Source organism: Arvicola amphibius, chromosome 4 (assembly GCF_903992535.2).
Source record: "Arvicola amphibius chromosome 4, mArvAmp1.2, whole genome shotgun sequence".
NCBI classification, from domain to species: Eukaryota; Metazoa; Chordata; class Mammalia; order Rodentia; family Cricetidae; genus Arvicola; species Arvicola amphibius.
This window is the reverse complement of record NC_052050.1, coordinates 1,906,168-1,926,215: the sequence shown is the minus strand read 5'-3', so window position 1 is coordinate 1,926,215 and position 20,048 is coordinate 1,906,168. Positions and strand designations below refer to the sequence as shown.

Genomic DNA, 20,048 nt, shown 5'->3' with positions numbered 1-20,048 from the left:
GTGCCCTCACTCTGGTGAACAGACGTGCCGCCGCCACTCCTCTGGGGACTGGAGCAGCGGTGCTGGACCTGTGGCTCCCAGGTTCTTCAGACACCATCCACCCCCAGCTCTTGGAGGGAGAGGACTTTGAAACCCACCATTGGTCCTTTTTTTTTTTTTTTTTTTTTTGGTTTTTCGAGACAGGGTTTCTCAGTAGCTTTGGCACCTGTCCTGGAACTAGCTCTTGTAGACCAGGCTGGTCTCGAACTCACAGAGATCCGCCTGCCTCTGCCTCCCGAATGCAGGGATTAAAGGCGTGCGCCACCGCCGCCCGCCCACCATTGGTCCTAACGTGCATCAAGAGAGTCACTCTTCCGGGGCCTGACCCTGTGGTCACTGTACCTGTGGCCTCACCTGTGAAGGCAGGGCTGCAGCAGACCCCATCATGTAGAGCATGAGGCTGCCGTTATTCCGAAATGTGCGCCGTATCCTTTCTCCTGCAGCTTCGTCGTGCTGTGGCCCCACGTGTGGGATGAGCCCCTTGCTCAGTTACAGGTTTCAAGTTCAAGGCAGCAGAGAGAGCTATGTTTAGTGAGCGGGGTTTTGTTATGCACCCTGAAGCCGGTGGTCACTTGAACAGAGCACCTGACTGATCCTGGTCACACTGTCCAGCTGGAACTGTCAAGCTGCCATTGTCCCCTCCTTCTTGCCTTATCCAGTGTGGGAACAAGAACTTTCCCACTGTAGTTGAACAGTCCTGGCAAGTGGCCCCTGTACCTGAGTCCTCCCAGGGACCCTGGTCTATTCTGTTGATGGTAGAATAGCTCCGAAGAGGGCTGACCCTGTAGTAGGACCATGGCAACAGTCTCCCGCATATGCCCAGCGGTCACTGAGGCCTTGCCAAGGCGAGGTGTGAGAGGAGACCATCCACTGATCCTGGTCGATTAGAACTCATAGCACAGGCCCAAAGTCCTGAGGGCTGGCCTCCAGATTCTGTGAGACTGGCCTCAGTCTCTCCGCTGCCCTGCCTCAGCCTCTCAAGTATTCAATGTATTCAAGTATTCAAGAGATTACATTCAGCACCATACCTCACCCCTGTTCTCCTGCTCTGAGCCTGCTCTCCCCCAGCTGCTTTCTGTGGGAAAAGGAGTTGACTTTCTGTGTCTGATTGCAACCCCCATGGAAGATGCCTCTGGACGCAGAAGTGCAGCATGGAGACCAACAATGAGGCTTCTGTCCCGTGTCCTGAGTGACCCTTTTATCTCCAGGCACAGCACGCGATGCTCCAGTTCTCCCAGCAAGAGAACTTTCTAGGGCCTTGAATGTAACCAGCTGCTTCTGCCCTGCTCTGATTTCGGGTGGACCGTGTCTGGTATATTAGAAGGCTTGGATGGCTGTGTTCCATAATGACACATTCATTCCACACCAGTGATGTCCCCTTCCAAAGCCATTCTGTGTGGTGCTTGGTGACCTAGCCGTTAGGAGTCTTTCTGCCCGGGTGCGGCTCTCCTCCGTCGGTAGATTTCAGTGCCCAGGTGTCTCGCATTTGAGGGGTGGGCTCTCCTTTTCCGTGGATGTCATGGGGGCTAGTTGCAGTCCCCTCCCCTTTGATGCTGCCCCCCAGCTCCTGACGTTCAGGCACCGATTTCCTGTCAAGACTGTGTGTGGGACAGGCTGGATGCTTACTTCCTCTTCCTGTTTTCCCTGATTGTCTAGGCTGGGCTCCGGCTCACAGGCTACCCACACCGCTCAGCCCCTCAGCCTCCAAGTGCCCAACTTCTGCTCCTTTGTTTTCCCTTCCATTTGTTTTAAGAGGTCCACCCTCCCAGGCAACTGAGACTCCTCCGTCCCCCAGGGACATGATCTTGTACCACAGAACCAATTGTGTACACTTAATTGAAAACCATATAAAGTTTGAGTGCCCAGCTACCACCCTCTAACAGAGTTCTGTAGGAAGCAAACTAGAAATCGTAGTGTTGCTGCTTTCTGTGGCCCTGCTCTCCAGACCTAGGGGCCTCTTCAGTCCTCCCTCCTTTGAGCAGGTGAAGGAGTGTGCCCGGCACTCCAAGGAAGTCTAGACCTGGCGGCTGGGGCTGTGTGTCCTGTCAGCAGCAGCCATTGGGCTGGTGGGAGGAACAGGTGGATGCTGAGCTTTCCACACCCAGGTCAAGCCCCCGTGGCTACGAAACACGGCTGTGATGCCTTTAGCCTGCTTTGGACAGGGGCATCTGCTCCTGCTTGGGGTCCTCTCTGAGACAGAGAGGACAGTGGCTCTCTTTTGACTTGAAATCTTCTGATAGACCAGTGACTGCCTGCCTTCCAGATCCGCCTTGATCTTTCCCAGGATCTGTAGGTGCTCTGTCTGGTGTAGTACTCCGAAAGCCGCACTCCCTCCCCCTCGTCAAGCAGCACATGACAGGGCGCCACGCTCCACAGTTTTACTTGAATAGCTCTGGGCCTGCACAGTACACTGTGTTCTTACAAATAAAAGGAACCCTCGTGATGGCAGTGGAATAAGAGTATCAACAAGAAACACAGTGAAGCTAAAGCACTCCTTGAACTTGTCCAGGCTTAGGCGGGGGGGGGGGGGGGGGGGAGGTGGGCGCCACCGCCGTCCTTGTCCTTGTCGTTCCGTGCAGGAGTTAACCCCGCTTTCCTCTCTCCGCAGGTGTCACCTTCGCTGCCAAAGGCTATTTCGATGCTCTGGTGAAGATGGGGGAGCTGGCCAGCGAGAGCCAGGGCTCCAAGGAACTTGGTAAGACCTTTGGCTGGGAAGAGGGCCTGGAGGCCCCCAGAATCACTGGATCTACCCAGGCAGGTCTGGAGAACTGGGTGCCAGGCTGAAAGCTAGCTTTTATCTGTTAAATAAGAAAAATAGTTTTAAAACGGCAGAGCTGGTGAGGGCATTCTCCATTGAAAGTGGCACGTACCGTGCAGCCTTAGAGTCCCGCTCGGAGCTCACCTTGGTGGGCTCGTCTTCCCTGAAGGGCTTGGCTGGGCAAAGACACAGGCAAAGCCACACTTAAAGGCACTGGGGCTAAGGCTTAAGGGACAGATGGAGTGGGCCTGCGTGGAAAGTCGGACTGACGTGGTCACTAACGGTACTGAAGCAAGTGGAGGTACTGAGCCCTTGGAGGGTGCACCCCCACGCACACATCTGCAAACCTCATAACGCAGGAGACTTGGGAAGTGCCTGAAGGTGGAACTTCCCAGGAGGTCTTTATTCCTGTGCCTGCCTGTGTTTTCATGTGCTCCTGTGAGGTGACGTTGCAGGCTGGGCTTGGGGGCCGGATGCTGATGTGGCTGAGGTCTCTCCTCCCTCGCAGGGATGCTGGGCTGTGAGGCAGGCTACAGTGTGCTGGCTTTGTTTATCTGCAGCTCCCAGGCTGTCCTTGGACACTGAGGAAACTAAATTGGCCTAGAACCACTTAGTTTCTCCTAGCACAGAGGACAAGCTTCTGCATCTGGGCTCCCTGTCCGTGGAGGCCTCCCTAGGGGGAACATTCCAGAATGTGGTCCCTGTGCCTTGCTAGCAAGGACACCAGGTAGAGGTGTTCAGAAGGAAGCAGATGGTTATCCTGGGAACGCCAGGTTTGGGATCAGTAACTCCCCTGTACTGACAAGAGATCTGGGTTATATTTTGATGGGTCGGGGCTGGATTTCTTTGTGTATTTGTTAATTTCAGCTCAGAGATGTGTCTCTGTCATGCCATAGCTTGGCGGCAGAGACCCTGTGTATGCAGCTCTGCCCGCTCGGCCCCCCTTGTCCTTTTGTGCCTTTTCCAGCCTCCATCACAGTCATTGAAATGGGAGGAGAGGAGACTGCCCTGCTCTGGCCAGGTGGTGGCGCTGTTAGGGGAACCATTCTATCTGAAATGCAGTGCTAACCGAAAGCCTCTACAGGCTGAGAAATGAGGGCGCAGGGTGCTGCAGTAGGGATGCCAGGTGCCACAGCGCCCAGGCCTGTAGGCTCAGCTGGCAGGCAAGCACAATGGGGTGGTGAAGGTCTTGACTGTGGGGTCTCATTGGCAGGGGTGTCCAGGTCTGGGTTTGGTGGCCACATGGAGGTCCCACAAAGCTCCTGAACCAAGTTCCAGGCCTAGGAAGTTACCCTTCTTCACAGTCTAGTTTTCTTAATTCCTCAGAGGATACTGTGGGTCTTTTTTGTTTGTTTGTTTGGGTTTTTGTTTTTTTTTTTGTTTGTTTTTTTTTTGTTTTTTTTTTTTTTTTTTTGGTTTTTTGGAGACAGGGTTTCTCTGCAGCTTTTTTTTTAGAGCCTGTCCTGGAGTTAGCTCTTGTAGACCATGCTGACCTCGAACTCACAGAGATCCTCCTGCCTCTGCCTCCCGAGTGCTGGGATTAAAGGCGTGCGCCACCACTGCCCGGCTTTTTTTTTGTTTATTTTTTTGTTTTTTGTTGTTTTTTGGTTTTTTTGTTTTGTTTTGTTTTGTTTTTTTGAGAAAGGGTTCTTTCTCTGTAGCTTTGGAGCCTGTCCTGGAACTCGCTATATAGACCATGCTGACCTCGAACTCACAGAGATCCACCTGCCTCTGCTTCCCGAGTGCTAGGATTAAAGGCGTGCGCCACCACCCAGCTTGGAAGGGTCATTTTCTTTTTTTAAAAAAAATATTTATTTATTAATTTATTATGTATACAATATTCTGTCTGTGTGAGTTCGAGACCAGCCGGGTCTACAAGAGCTAGTTCCAGGACAGGCTCCAAAGCTACAGAGAAACCCTGTCTCGAAAAAACCAAAAAAAAAAAAAAACAAAAAAAAAAACAATATTCTGTCTGTGTGTATGCCTGCAGGCCAGAAGAGGGCACCAGAGCCCATTACAGATGGTTGTGAGCCACCATGTGGTTGCTGGGAATTGAACTCAGGACCTTTGGAAGAGCAGGCAATGCTCTTAACCGCTGAGCCATCTCTCCAGCCCAGAAGGGTCATTTTCTTATTCTGCACTAGACCACCAAGTGTTTTCTCTGTGGTCATATGGAGCGTGGGAGTGTGGTCAGAAGAAAGTCAGGCACTGGACGCCCTGTAGTGAGCAGTGTGCACCTGGGGCCGCTGGGAAATTACTTGGGCTCACGTGACACTGCAGGACTCGGGGAGCGGCAGGGGAGAGAGGCTCAGGGCTTGAGCGGAACCAGGGAGCTACTCTCTGTGTGGGCTCTGCAGTCCCCTGGGATGTGGAGAGCATCCTTCCTCGCGTGCTGCAGAGCTGGTCAGCCGGTGCCGGCCTGGCTCAGATCTTCTGTCGGTAACAGGTGTTCTGGTGTGACTCACGTGCCGTACATTTCGCCACCAAAAGTGAATGGTTTCCTGGGCTTGGTGTGTTGTGAGCTTGTTCCCACTCTCTAGCTCCAACTTCTCCATCACTCCCAGAGAAAACCGTGTCTGTTAACAGCCGCCCACCTGTGGTCTGCCTTTGGATTTGCCTGTCCTGGACGTTTCCTGTCATGAACTGTCCCGTGTGTGAGCTCATGTCTGACTCTTCGGCAGCGTATGTTTTTGAAGTTCATCTGTGGTGGCGTGTGTCATGCTTCTTGACCACAGAGCTCTACTGTAGACATGTAGGGCTCACATACGCTCCTACGGTGTCCTGAGGAGTTAAGAAAACTAGACTGTGAAGAAGGGTAGTTTCCCAGACCTACGAGCCTGGACCTTGGTTCAGAAGCTTTGTGGGACCTCCATGTGGCCACCAAACCTAGACCTGGCCACCCCTGCCAATGAGGCCCCACAGTCAAGGCCTTCACCACCCCATTGTGCTTGCCTGCCAGCTGAGCCTACAGGCCTGGGCGCTGTGATGCCTCGTAATCCCCACTGCAGACAATATTCCACTGTATGGTGGACCCAGTCTGTTTAGAGCAGTGTCTTTGAGACAGGGTCTCCCTCTGGTCCTGGCTGGCATGAACTCCAATCCTCCCGCCTCCTTCTCCCAAGTGCTGGTAGTGTTGCCATTACAGGCGGGTGTCGCCACACCTGGCCTGCTCCTCTGCTGGTGGAGTGACTTCTGCCCTGATTGCTGTGAATAGCACCGTGTCGAGCCGAGCATGAGCGTGAAGTAGCGGTGTGGGCTTATATTTCGTTTCTCTCCGGCAGATACCTGGGAGTGGAATTGCAGAGCAAATGGTTGGAGTCTGTGTGAAAGCAGCAGTGCTTTGCTTTAAAAATAAGTCAGCCCTGCTACCCGCCCCCTCCCTGCCCACGTTGCCCACTCAGTCAGCTGCTCCACTCCATGTGCTGCTTGCTTCCAAGTGTCTAAAAGACAGGTCCATGCTGTCCCTTCTTAACTTTATGCCAAGGAATTCTTAGGGCGGAGTTTGCTTTCTAATGCCATCCTCTTACCTTACCCAATATAACTATTAAAATCTTTGCTAAAATCAATACAGTGTTTTATGATAGTCGTAAACGTCCTCTTCCCAGCTGAGACCCACAATCCACTGGGACTGCTCAATTGCACTGCTTTACCGGGGAATGAGGCATCAGCTGCGCACATGGGAACACACTGCGAGGAGCGTTTCCCGTGTGCATGATATGGCACATCTGTCATTGGGTCTTTCCCCATCTCCAGGCCACCATTGTGATTGCAGGACTGGTGTCAATGCAGTGCCGCCGTCAGGGCGTAGCGGGCTTGCCGTCTGGCCCCCTCGCACACGCACACTCTTAGGTCGCGCCATACCGTCTGGGGTTCAGCACAGCTCATTGTATGCTTGTCTGCTGAGCGCTATTCGGGTTGTCCTGGTTTGGGTCATTCCCCGATTTACATTTCTCTAATTAATGATGTTCAGCATCTTTTCAGGTGCCTATTTGCCATTTATTTATCTTTAGTAAAATTAAACTCAAGGGCTTGCATCCTTTATTTTATTTGGGAGCTTGTCTTTATAATGGGTTCTAGAAATTCTCTACAGTCTAGATCTTGTGTCAGGGGTTTATCTTGAAAACACTGACTCTGAGCTGGGTGTGGTGGCGCACGTCTTTAATCCCAGCACTCTGAAGGCAGAGGCAGGTGGATCTCTTAGTTGGAGGCCAGCCTGGTCTACAGAGTGAGTTCGAGGACAGCCAGGGCTGCATGCACAGAGGAAACCCTGTCTTGAAAATAAATAAATAAATATTTTAAAAGATTATTCTTATTTATTTGGTGAGGGGCTGAGCTAGTGTGACGGTCCAAAAACCACTGCTAGGAGTTGATTTCTTCTACAAACTGTGTCCCCCAGAACTGACAGTTTGTCAAGCTTAGTGACATGGGACCTGATGAGTTATTGTGCTGATCCGGTCTTTCATTTTGTGACTTATTTTTTCTGACACTGTGGATGAAACTCAGGGCCCAGGGCTGGAGAGATGGCTCAGAGGTTAAGAGCATTGCCTGCTCTTCCATAGGTCCTGAGTTCAACTCCCAGCAACCACATGGTGGCTCACAACCATCTGTAATAGGGTCTGGTGCCCTCTTCTGGCCTGCAGGCATACACACAGACAGAATATTGTATACATAATGAATAAATTAAATAAATAAATAAATAAATATTTAAAAAAAAAAAAGAAACTCAGGGCCCATGCATCTTATCTTTTAATCTGTTTTACTGTGTACGGAAGACGTCCTTGTCCTACCTGCACCTCTCAGGAGCTAGAATTACAGAAATGCACTAGCAAGCTGGGCCTACTGGTAATTTTAGGAGGAGAAACAGGTCAATTTTAATTTTGAATTTAATTGTTAACTTTAGTTTGGTATCTTATTAATTTTTAAAATTTTTTGATGATTCATTTTATGCGCATAGGTGTTTTGCCTGCATGTGTATTACGTGAGGGTGTCAGACCCCCTGGAACTGAAACTACAGACAGTTGTGAGTTGCCTTGCAGGTGCTGGGTATCGAACCCTAGGTCCTCTGGAAGAGCAGCCAGCACTCCTAACTGCTGGGCCATCTCTCCAGCCCCAGCTTATTGATTTTTATAGCAACTTTCTTTTCTCTGGAATACATTATAACCCTTCGCATTTTCATTTGATGTTAATTGATTTGCTCCCAACCTGCTGACTGCCCTTGGAATTACTTTTGTTGTTCATTCTCTGGGTTCATCCTCCCTTCTGTTTCTCCCTTCTCCCTCTGGAACCTCTGGTCACCTGGCTTCCTCCCAGGTGGAGCCCCTGTTCTCTGGATAGCCAGTCTGTCTTGTTCCCGTGTTGCTCTTGGGAGAGTCTTGTTTTTCCTTTACGGTTCTACACAGGGAAATGGAAAATGGTTTTGCTGCTTTCCTGTATCACTCTGGCTTGGCTGATGGGTTCCAGGTGGGGGAAGGATCTTTGCTATGTTTGAAGCATCACCTCTCAGCTGTAACAGCTTCCAGAGGCGCTGCTGAGTTCAATGCCATTTTCACCTGATTCTGTGTTCTTGATCCTCACTTCTCGGAAGCTATTACAATTATCCTGGGAGCTCCTAAGTTATCTAGCTGCACTGGGGTGGGGGGAAGGCTGGGAATGGTGACACTCTCGTAGTGGGGGTGGGGGTAGTATATGAGCACCCTGATGTAGGAGTGTCTTCTATCTATCTGTTGCTTTTATTGGCTGTGTCTCTCACATGTTTGTAGGCTGTGCTATCAAGTGCGTACTCGTACTGGTAAGGTAGACCATGTTATCATGAGATGACTTTCTCTATATCATTTAGTCTTATCTGTAATTTTTTTTTTCGAGACAGGGTTTTTCTTTGTATCCCTGACTGTCCTCGAACTTGCTCTGTAGACTAGGTGGGCTTTGAACTGACAGGGATCCTCCTGCCCCTGCCTCCCAAGTGCTCAGATTAAAGGCGTGCACCACCACCAGACTTGTAGTCTATTTTTAATACCATTTGATTTTTCTCCTCCTCCTGTCTACAGCTTCGTTCATTTCTGACCACTTGGTCGGCATGTCCAAGACAGACTGATCTAGATATGGAAGGTCCCATTGAGAGGTAAATCAGAGAGCCTCAGGGAATGTAGCCCCTTCCGGGTGAAGGGGTCTCAGGTCTGTCCAAGTGTAGAAACACTACCCAGACCAGCCTCTATTGGTGTACAGGGGTCACTCTTTCTTTTGTGAGACAAAGTTATGCTGTATTGTCTAGCCTGGTCCTGGACTCCTGGGTGCAAGAGCTCAATCCTCCCTAAACTTTAACCCGTGAAGTGGCTAGGCCCATAGGTGCGCATGAGCACACCTGTGAAGTAGCTAGGCCCGTAGGTGTGCATGAGCACACCTGTGAAGTAGCTAGGCCCGTAGGTGCGCATGAGCACACCTGTGAAGTAGCTAGGCCTGTAGGTGTGCATCAGCACACCTGTGAAGTAGCTAGGCCCGTAGGTGCGCATGAGCACACCTGTGAAGTAGCTAGGCCTGTAGGTGCGCATGAGCACACCTGTGAAGTAGCTAGGCCCGTAGGTGTGCATCAAGCACACCTGGCTTAGTGATCAAATCTTGACATCCAGCAGAGTGGAGCCTATAAGCCCACTCTGTCACTGTGGACTTCCTTTCAGGCCTTTCTGGCCCAGGTCCTGGCTGCACAGGGTGGGATTGGTTGTCAAGCATACAGGAGACCTAGCCAGGCTAATTCTGTCCATCCTTCTCTTTCTGCCCAGCTACTACCCCTGTCCCTCCTCCCAGTGCTTCTTGTCTTTGCTCTTCCACATAGGGTGATGGTCAGAGTGAGCTGCCCACGTCTCCTGCTCTGCTCTGGACAGACAGCCTTGTGAGCATTGTGTATCATTTCGCAGGCTGTGGACATCTGCCCTTCCCACCCACCCCAGTCCCCTTTGGAACTCTGTGCTTCATTTGTTCTTCTCATGGGTCACAAGGGTCATACGCAGCCCCCTCCCCTGCACACGCACACACACACACCAGTCTCTCCAGAGAGTACCTCCCTCATGCTGGACAATGAACGCCCAGGGAGCCGCTCTTGCTTCAGATGGTCCCCTAGAGTCACCTCTTTGTTCCTTTTTTCCCCTTTGGAGTAAGCGAGTGGCCTGGGCAGGGCCTGTCTTTGATCCTCGGTCTCTCTGTACTACAGACTCTGGCCTCCCAGCCAGGGAAGGGCTGGAGACTGCAGACTCACGCAGGGACCATTCTCTCATCTCCTCTCCTCTCCACTTGGAGTGTTATTTTTCCCCTGCAGTGAGAAAGTCTGCAGCCTGTCAGAGCTCTGCTTTGATACAGCAGGCTGCTTAGTCAGGGCTGGAGGGTAGCTCTGTGCTCCGCATCCTCACAGCCCTTCTGATGCCCTAGCCGGTAGCCACCCACTTGCTGGTTTGTGGTGGCCTCCCCTCTCTGGATCCCCTGCCTCTGTCTCTGCCAGAGATGCCCTGGTGCCAGAAACAACCTTGAGCAGGTGAGCCCCATGCTCCCCTGTCACTGTGTGTGATCTGTGTGTGTGCTTGGTTGCCACTTCTGCTTTCTTGGGATTTTTTGGTACTGGGGTTGACCAGCAACTTGGGATGATGAGAGCATCCATCCAGGTCTGAGCTCCAAGCCATTCATGAATCTGCAGAGGTATGCACTGTTCCCTGGCCAGGGAGCCATGCGTGGTGGCCTCGTGCTGGGCAGGTGCAACTGGAGCCAGCAACTCTGCTGTGCATCCGTCGAGCTCCTGCAGAGGCTCGTGCTCCTTCGCCCGTGACTGAAATCTGGGATTTGCTAAGATGTGACAGCACCTACCCCTCTGATCCATAACCCAGCTGTCCGGCAGCTGTAGGGCTGGCGTGGAGGATCCAGAGTAGGACATAAGTGGCCGCATGCCTTCCCTTATCTCTAGGACTTGGGTGCTCACCATGGCTGTGGCGCTGGTGCTCTGTGTAGGTGGAAGGCATTGTGGAGCCTGTCTCACCAGGCTGCGCTGTCCGCCATGTAACCCCCGCCCCCACCAGCGGACTGTGCACCGGCCTGCTGGACAGCCGTCTGCGCTCGCCATCCTAAGATGACCGGGGCCTAGAACTGGGCTGGATCTGGCACAGGGAGACCGGAACACTGATGTTCGTGGTAGGGTGTGCACACCAGAGCGGGTGGGCACGTGCTCAGGTGTTCTGTACTTGACTCCCCCAGGGGAACAAGGCTCGGTAACCTGCCCTTGGCATTCCACAGCCTGTGGACTTGGGAAGGTGTGGTGTCCGAAGTTAAACAGTGAGCAAGGGCCCCTCATGTCCCTCATGTGGTCAGGAGGTCTGTTTGAGGCAGTCTCTCCCAAGGCTCTGCTCAGGGCTGTCCCCTGAACTGACTGTTCTTCAACCCCTTGCCTGTCTCTGGAGGCTTCTTCTATGCTTTGCTTTAAAGGGCTGCTTTGTACCTGCTGGGGCCTGCAGCGGACTTGTTTGTGATCACGGGGACTTGTGTGCCTCAGCTGGGGCCTTCCTGGCTGCTGAGTCTCACAAGGCCCAGGGGGAACCAGCAGATGGTCTGTGTCAGCCACAGCCTCCAAGTAAGGATGCTCGAAGACAGGCAGCTCCGCCCTGCCTCAGAGTGTGGGCCTGGCTTCCGTCACAGATCTCTGAGCAAGTGTGGCGCAGTCATGTCCTGCCAGAAGTGTCCTGTCTTCTCAAGTGGTCCGAGATCAGCCTGAGGCTATAGCGTCGGTCGCTTTCCTATATCAGGATCACTCAGCCAGTTGCACTGTGTGGCCCTGGGCATCCAGCTCTGGAATGGAGGGGGCTATAGACCTTTACCCCAAGAGGCCTTCCAGCTGTTCCCAGTGGCACCTGTTGGCCTAGGTACTTTTGAAGATGCCAGCTAGTCGGGCTGCAGTGCTTTTTGTGAGGCTGTGAGATGGTCTGACTGCATCCTGTTGCTCCTAGGTCAGGCAGAGCCCACTCACATCTGGTCAGGGAGTAGGAGTATCTCCGCCTTCCACTTCAGAGAAGATGCTGTGGTCCCAGCCTCTCTTTGGGGCACGTGACCGCAACTGGCTGTGTTACCAGCTGTCAGAACCTCACAGTGCAGGCTCCATCTTAGATACGCTAGATCCTGAGAGGCACTGTTTGGAGGCCTTAATGAAACCCACTCCCTGGGAGCTGTGGCTCTTGTCCATTCCTGAGGAGCCTGACTCTTGAGGTCCTGTCTGGGTCAGCTGCCTGTCAAGGTTAGGACAATCAAGGAATGGAGGGCCTGGCAATGCCTGAAGTGAGTGGGGCTCCCCTTCCCAGCTAACGACACTTCCTCTCAACTCGACAGTGAAAAATAAGGATCACAAGCCTCAGACTCAAGCCAGGGTCCCATTTGTTGTTGTTGTTGTTTTGGGGGTTTTGAGACAGGGTTTCTCTGTAGCTTTGGAGCCTGTCCTAGAACTAGCTCTTGTAGACCAGGCTGGTCTCGAACTCACAGGGATCCACCTGCCTCTGCCTCCCAAGTGCAGAGCCCCATGTTTTACCATGCCAAGTACACTGTGGAAGTTGCTGGGCACCTAGACTCAACTGAAGCTCCGGGGCTGCCAGGAGGGTAGGCTCAGGTGGCCAGGCCTCTTGTGAGGCAGCCCTGGCCACCCCGCTGAGAGCTCGGCGGGGCCTCACTGGGGCTGTGGAGAGATTAATAGCAGCTGAATTCGATTTGCTGAATCCTGGGCAGTGACTATGTGACAGCCAGGGGAGACGCAGCAGGTGTCTGTGTTCTTCAGCTCCTGGGCTGCTGTGTGATGGGAATATCAATGAGGACAGCAGTGACAGAGCTGGTGGCTGCAGGGGCCTCCTTCTGACTGGTGCTTTCCGTTCTCGCTGTTACGGAACAGCAATGTCACCTGGCTGCAGTAGGGTGGGCTTAGAGCCCAGCCTGGGGCCCTGCGAAGACAGCAGGCTCCCTTGCTGGCTCTGTTCCTTCTCTGAGAAGCTTGGCTCTACCAGGGTCCCAGGGTTGCCCAGAAGTGGGGTTCACATTCCCTTCCAGCAGCCCAAAGGCCCCCAGGGACATCCCCGAGCATAAGGCCAAACTGTAAGGACTGAGCTGCCCAGGAGCAGCGTCAACACTGGGAGCCCCTTGGAGACTCATAGATCTGTGGTCAGCCTTGTGCCCTGAAGTCAAAACCTGTTTACCACACCCGCCGTTCTGCGCTGCAGCCCCGACTCCAGGGAGGGCTAATGAGGGAGAGCACCAGCTGCTCACTTCTCGGTCAGCAGTTGGCACAAGGTGCTCCAGGCGTGGCCAGCAGCCTCTGTGGGCAGGTCTCTGCCCTCCCCTGGGTCCCCCAGAGCACTGGCTGTCAGGAGTATGGGCACATCAGGCACCTACATACAGACCACAGTAGCTGAGAGAGATGAAAGGGACACTGGACACGAGTCATCAGAGAGGCACATTCCATAGGACAGCAGCCCTCAGGAAGGCCCGTCTGCCTTGGTCTCCACCCGGGAATTTCTGTCAGATCCGGGACATAGTTGGATCCCAGGATGGATTTGGGGGATGTTCAGCAGAAGTTTGCAGGATCTTCCATCTTGAGAGCACGTCTTTCTGCACAGTACACAAACGCTGCGCATCCTTCGGGCTGCTGAGCTCGTGTGGAAGTGCAGGTGACCTGGGTGTCTGTCCCTGTCTGGCTTTCTGCCCTGTGAAGGAAGGAACTTCCTCATGCCATCCCAAGCCTGGCCAGTGTGTTTCTGGATAACACCGAGTGCATTTCTGTTCGCCAGCGCTGGGGTGCTTCCTCAGGACTCAGAGATGGTGCCACACAGGCCTGACAAGCCACATTGCTATCTAGGGTCTTTGGGGATACACTCATTCCCTTGGATCAGCTGGTTCTCGGGTAAATTAGCCCAGAAAGAATGCAATAAGTGACTCTAAGCTGTGGGCAGGAGCTTGTTCTCTTATACTGAGGGTATCAGACAGCTTCCTGGCCTGGTGTCTAGTTTGCTTTACCAAAGGAGCTTGGTCACCGTGAATAGGAGTAGCAATGTGGCAGCTGCCTTCTTGGTCCTCACAGACATCAGGTACAAGAGAAGACAGACAGGACTGAGGACCAGCAGGTCTTGCTGAGATGCTCTCTAGTGAACGAGGCAGGGAGGGGTCCTCATGCTGTTGGAGCTATGGTAAAGTCTCTGGCCACTCATCTACCTGGGGAGGACATCGGATCAAGTCCCACCATCTTTGTCTGTCTGCCACAGGGAGTCCTGTGCAACAGCCACATCAGAGAGTCTATAGCTGCTTTGTGTACCATGACTCAGGAGCATGTGGTCCATGGCCAACCTTCCCAGATGGAAACAGTCCCCCGGATGACACTGGACTAGGGGTCTGAGCAGGCAAAATGCAAACAGTGGACACTGGACGGAAGCCTGGGCTTGGCCCTACCTCTCCCTGCTTTTCTCAAAGTCCGAGCGCCCACGGTCCAGCTGTTGAGACAACATGGACATCCAGGTGACACTTTGGACTTGTTTTGTTTCAGAACAACATGCCTGTAAGCTCTGCTGTCTGCTGCCATCACCATGGCAACACAGCCATCGATTTTTCTCTCGGTCACCCCCTGGCCACATTCCACTCTGGCCTTTCCATAGGTGGGAGAGGAGCTGTACTTCTGAGGAACTGGCATCTGGAGAGTAGCTGAGGGAAGGCAGGATTGGTAACTGTCCGGGTGGGGGGGCTTTCCCACCCAGCGGTTTTAACAGCATGGTGCCCTGGCAGCCCCCTCGGCTGTCTGTCTTCACCTAATGAGAGCTCTATATTCGGGGCCTTGTTCAGGCGTATGTTAATTAGCTCTTGGAGGTGCCTTTCCGCTCTGGAAGCCACCAGAATAATTGAACATTATGGATATTTGCTCCAGAAGGCTCTGGAAGGTGAAGGTGTGCTTACAGCCAAGTTTGAGCAGCTGACCCCTGGCATAGAGCCCCTCTGCCACCGCGGAGGGGATGCCAGATCTGGCTCCTCCCCGAATGACAGGGGTGCCCAGCAGTTGGGCACTGTTGTGCCTGAGTAACCCCTGATGACACTCCACAGCACAAGTGCCCTGATCTCAGGTTCTCTACTCTGTTCTGGGCACTGGAGCTAACCTCCAGGAGGGCTGCGGCAGCTTGGGTCACCTGAAGGTTATAGACACCCCCTCTCCAGGCCCTGCAAAGCTCCACCTGGCCTGTGGGCTACCAGGAGCCTGTCTCCTGTCTGCCACTCTTGAAGGCTTTGCTGAGGATATAATGGAGCATTTCAGGCACTTCCCTGCCAAGGCGGGCCTGAGGGAGGCTGTCCCTCTCCCAGCACGATGCCCACTTGCCACTGTTACAGCTTCCAAGTCAAGCTGTGCTTGTCTTGTCTCTCCTTCTGGATAAGGTTGGGCTCACAAGGGCTCGTTAGCTGCTGGGTCCAGCTTCCTGAACTGGAAGGATCTGACTGATTCGCCATGTCTGCTGATCTGCCCTGATGCTTTGCTCCGGGGAGGGCCCAGGGGCAGAGTCCCTGATGGTATAAAGAAAGCTTAGCCCTCCTTGATTACCGCATCTACTGAGGATCCCCCATGAGGTGCAGATAGAGTGCCTGGCCCAAGGGTCGCACTGAGCTTCTCGACACAGGGGCAGTTCTCCCTAGACTCTGCACTGAACTCCGACTGCGTGAGCATGTCATGGGATCTAGCTGAAATCCCTGTAACTTTGCCACCACACTCATCCCGGTGGGAGCATGTCAGAGGGCAGTACACAACCTCCTCTAGGAAGGGGGCACCGAGGCACCTGCCGTTTAGAGACCTGGGGGCTCTTTTCTCTTTAGTCTTTTTCTTATGCCTCGCCCACTCTGGCTGCTCTGAAGAGGGGACCCGCCAAGGACCAGCCCTCAGCAGGGGGTGCTGTGCCTGTGGTATTGGAGGCAGGTGTCAGCAGGCTAAGCAGTTGCCTCACCAGCCCCTTCCCAGAATCAGGAGACCTGGCCCCGGTGACTCTGGCAACAGGTATAATGTCCACTCGTTGCTTAGCCACCTGCGGTCTGCCAGGGCCTGCAGCCCTTCCCTGTAGGCCCCGTAGTAATTGAGGTCTGTTACTCAAACCACCCTCTTCTTCATGGGGACAGCTTTAGCCAGCAGATGGGCAGTGGATCAAAGACCTTGCTGCTGGGGAAGGTGGTGTGCTTGGGAGACCGTGGCCTCACAAGGATCCTTGTTGGGCCACCCCTTGGTGTGTGATGCTAGTCTTCTCAACGGTCTCACCCACCCTCTCATTCCACGCCTGGGAGCTGGGGTGGAGACCGCCTCCCTGTGATCACCTGAGTTTCCTTCTAGATACAAGTGCCTGGCTGATCTTCCTGGCTGTTGGCCCAGGCCGATGGCACTAGTGAGTCCCGGACTTTGGTACTGCACGTGGAGAGGGCTGCATCTCTTGTCTGAGTCCTGGCCTCCCACAGAATGTGTCCAGCCCTGCAGAGTGATGTGCAGCCGCTCACACTGCACCCGACCATTGCTTTCCTGTAGATTTCTTCATGGGTCTGGACTGCGTTGATAGCAAACTTTACTTTTTACATGTGTTTATTACGTGTGTGTGCATTCACACGCATGCTCCCCAGTGTTTGTGTGGAGGTCAGAGGACAACCTACAGGGGTTAATTTTCTTCTTCCACCATGTGGTCCTGGGGATTAAACTTAAGTCATTGGGCTTAGTGGCAAGTGCTTATACCCACAGAGCCATCTCGCTGAGAAAATGTTTCCTTCTAAGCTCAGGTCTTTTTGAAAATATCATCTTCTCTCCATGCAGGATCAGGAGCCCTTCATCTGGGGCCTGGAGGGGCCTTGGGTGGTGTCTGCCAGTGGCCGTGCGCTGAGCCCGGGCTCATGTCTGCACTCCATGCCCCGCCTCCTTCAGTCTCGTAGGTTCTTCCGTCCCTGCAGCATCTTGTCATCTGTACACTATAAGAACACTGTTGTTTCTGAAAGAGAAAAGTAAGGCTGAATGTTTTTAATTCTTATTACGTTCTTATTTTTGTGTGCACATGAGTGTGCATGGTGTTGGGGGGGTGCTGCGGAAGGGCAAATTGCCAGAGTGTGTCTCCTTATTCCGTATGCCCCTAGGAACAAGCTCAGGCTGTCAGGCTTGATGGCAGCAGCGCCTTTACCTGATGAGCTGCTTAGCTGGCCCAGGACTGAGTGTTTTAAGGCACAGTTGTTACAGAGGGTAAAATGTAGGGGACACTCCCAAGTGTGAGAGGTGAGGGCCCTGGCGTGCTGTCCTCGCAGGTTTGCCTAGCACAGAGCGCAGGTACATGGAGTGCTGGCTTGCCCACAAGAGCAGCAGGACAGCTGCGCCTCTGCTCCGTGGGTTTAAAGGGGACTGGTGGCAACCTTACTGTCAGGGCGGAGGTGTCCTGATGGGGCAAGAAGTCCTTGCTCCTAGGACACAAACTGGAATACCCAGCTAGAGGCAGTTACAGTCTCCGCAACTGGCTCAGAAAAATCACATGCACACGCTTAACGTCAGGAGGAGCACTGAGCAATGGGCACTGCGGTGAAACCAGCTCTGTCCGCTGTACTGTCCCTGTGGCTTTCCCACAGACTCCAGAGGGTGGGGTGGGAAGGCCATGTGCCTGCCTCCCTCCCAGCCACAGAGCCATGGCATCCCCCCCTTCATCTCCAGGCAGCCTCCCACCATGGAGCTCCTGTAGAACCAGCCTACCCAGGATTCACCCACAGCTGCAGCCAATGGTGTGGCTGAGTCCCCACCGCCAGCACTCAGAGTCTAGGGAGACTTCCTGGTGCTTGCCAAGTTCAAGTGGAAGGCGAGGTCTGCTCTGTTTAGAACTGGGAGGAGCAGCAAGGCAGGTCCCACTGCTGCTGCCTGAGGCCTCGTCAGCCACTGTCAGCCACAGGTATCCCCAGAACCCATGCCCCACCCCATCTCCCGTACTGCACTTCCCTCCCTTTCCCCCCACCCCGTTCTGTTCCAGGTCTCTATGGCCGCCCTTCCCAGGCTTCTCTGAATGTATCACACAGGCCCTCTTTCTTACCTGTCAGTCCAGCTGGTTTTAAGCACCTGAGTTTGGGTGGAGACGCCCAAGGTCTCCCTCTGCATAGGCTGCTCCCTCAAGTCTAATCTTTCCAGAGGTTCTGAAGACACCACCTCTGTCACCTGTTCATGTGCATTTGGCATCCCCGCAGTACCTGCTACCTCCAGGGCACTGTCTTCCATGTCCCGGGCCCTTCCTCTGACTGGGGCTTGCTCATGATCCTGTGCCCTACACTGACTCTGCAAGCTGCCCCCCCCCCCCACTCTCGCCTTCAGCCTTACTTGCGGTATGAGGACTCCCCTAGAGTCCATGTGCCCTTTAGCCCATTTCCTTCTGGTTACAAACTCACTGGGCACCCAGTGGTGCCAGCACTGCTTCTTGAGGGCCACCACGTCCCTCGGTTTCCCAGCCGCTAACCAGCCTCGGGCTCCGTGTGTAGCTGTCAAAGCATCTCTGCTCTTCTACGGGGTCTTGCATACTTGCCCATGTTGATCTTGAACCCCTGGTCTTAAATGCTCCCCTTTCCTCAGCTCCCCGGGAACAAGCAGTCTGGGTGTGTCACACTGGGTCTGTGTAATTTTGAAATCAGCCTGATTCTTTTAGTTAGGATTAGAAATAGACAGGACTGAGCCCTAAACCTCAGAATTCCAACATTGGGCCATCGCAGTTCCTGCTGGGTGAGGGCAAGCCAAGATGAATCGAGTGTTACCAGGAGCAAGCACCTAGTTTACCCTCTGGGAGGATATTGAGCCTCCAGGGAGAACTGTGTTCTTTCTTTATCTTCAAAATAGTCTAGGAGTAGCCAGGGCAGGGACAAGGACAGGGTTCTTAGGGAAAATCCCAGGCCAATTCAAGACCCTTGCCCACCTTGGCAAGTTCCACCTCTGTGTGGGGAAACCCTGAGTCTTCTAAAGTTCCTCCAGTCTTCCAGATGGCCATCGTCCTGGCAGAGGTGTCATAGTGGCAGAAGTGAGACCCTATAGTCTGCCCATACACTAAGTTCTGGCTGCCGGTACCCTTTCTGGCTATATAGTTGAGAGGGCCTCAAAAACGTGTATCGTGCCCGGCACACTTCCTAGCACTCAGGAGGCAGAAGCGGGTGGATCTCTGAGTTCAAGGCTAGCCTGGTTGACATAGCAAGTTCCAGAATAACCAGATCCACATAGTGAGAGAATGTATATTATAGGACTGGAGAGCTCACTGAGAGGCTAAGGACACTGGCTGCCCTCTCAGAGCCCCCATGGCCACTCACAACCATCTTTAACTCCAGTTCAGTCTATTCAACAGCTGGTTATGGCCTCCATGGCACCAGGCACACCTGTGGTGCACAGATACCTGTATATCTCAACATGCGCGCACACACAATGTTTAAAAAAAGCGTGCAGCAGGAAGACTGATCGCGTGAGGTCATACTTAGGGCTGTCATGACCCTGTAGGCCTTCCGCCACAGCTGCCCTGGGTGTGAACGATCAAGCTGAACAGTTTTGTGTTAATTTGACCCAAGCTCTCAGAGGAGAGAACCCTCTACTGAGAAAACACCTCCATAGGATTATGCTGTAGGCAAACCTGTGGGGCATTTTCTTAATTAGCAATCAACGAGGGAAAGTCTAGCCCATTGTGGGTGGTGGCAGCCCTGGGCTGCTGGTCCTGGGTTCTATAAGAAAGCAGGCTGAGCAAGCCAGGAAGAGCAAACCAGTAAGCAGCACTCCTCCATGATCTCTGCATCGACTCCAACATCCAGGTCCCTCCCCTTTTAGAGTTCCTGTCCTGAATTCCTTTCATGATGAACTCAGGGTTAGACTTTGATGATGTGGAAGTGTAAACCAAATAAGCCCACGGTTGCTCTTGGTCATGTTTCATCTCAGCGGTAGTGACCCCAAATACAACAGAATTGGCACCAGGAGTGGGCTTAGGAAAAGCTCTTACAGAATGACTCCATATATAGGGATTTGTATATAGAGAGAGGAAGGAGATTAATTAGAATGGCTTACGGGCTGTGGTCCAGTTCGTCCAGCAATGGCTGCCTACCACTGGAAGGCCCTAGGATCCAGGCCGGGTGTCTCTGCTGTCTTCAGTGTGCGCCAGAACCCTGAAGACGTGGGCACTAATGCCAGTAAAGGATGGACTTGCCAGTGAGCGAGCCGTCAGGCGGCCTGGACACACGTTCCTTCCACTCGAAGAAT

General features: G+C 53.3%; 1 protein-coding gene across 6 annotated transcripts in view; it reads left to right on the top strand.

Moving 5' to 3' along the window:
- Positions 1–20,048, top strand: part of Baiap2 (BAR/IMD domain containing adaptor protein 2) — a 65,976-nt gene that overhangs the window by 15,301 nt on the left and 30,627 nt on the right. For all 6 annotated transcript variants that reach the window (XM_038325016.1, XM_038325011.1, XM_038325015.1 and 3 more), the window contains exon 3: positions 2,648–2,734. In XM_038325016.1, coding sequence (XP_038180944.1) covers positions 2,648–2,734 — 87 coding nt within the window. The remainder of the gene's footprint in view (positions 1–2,647; positions 2,735–20,048) is intronic.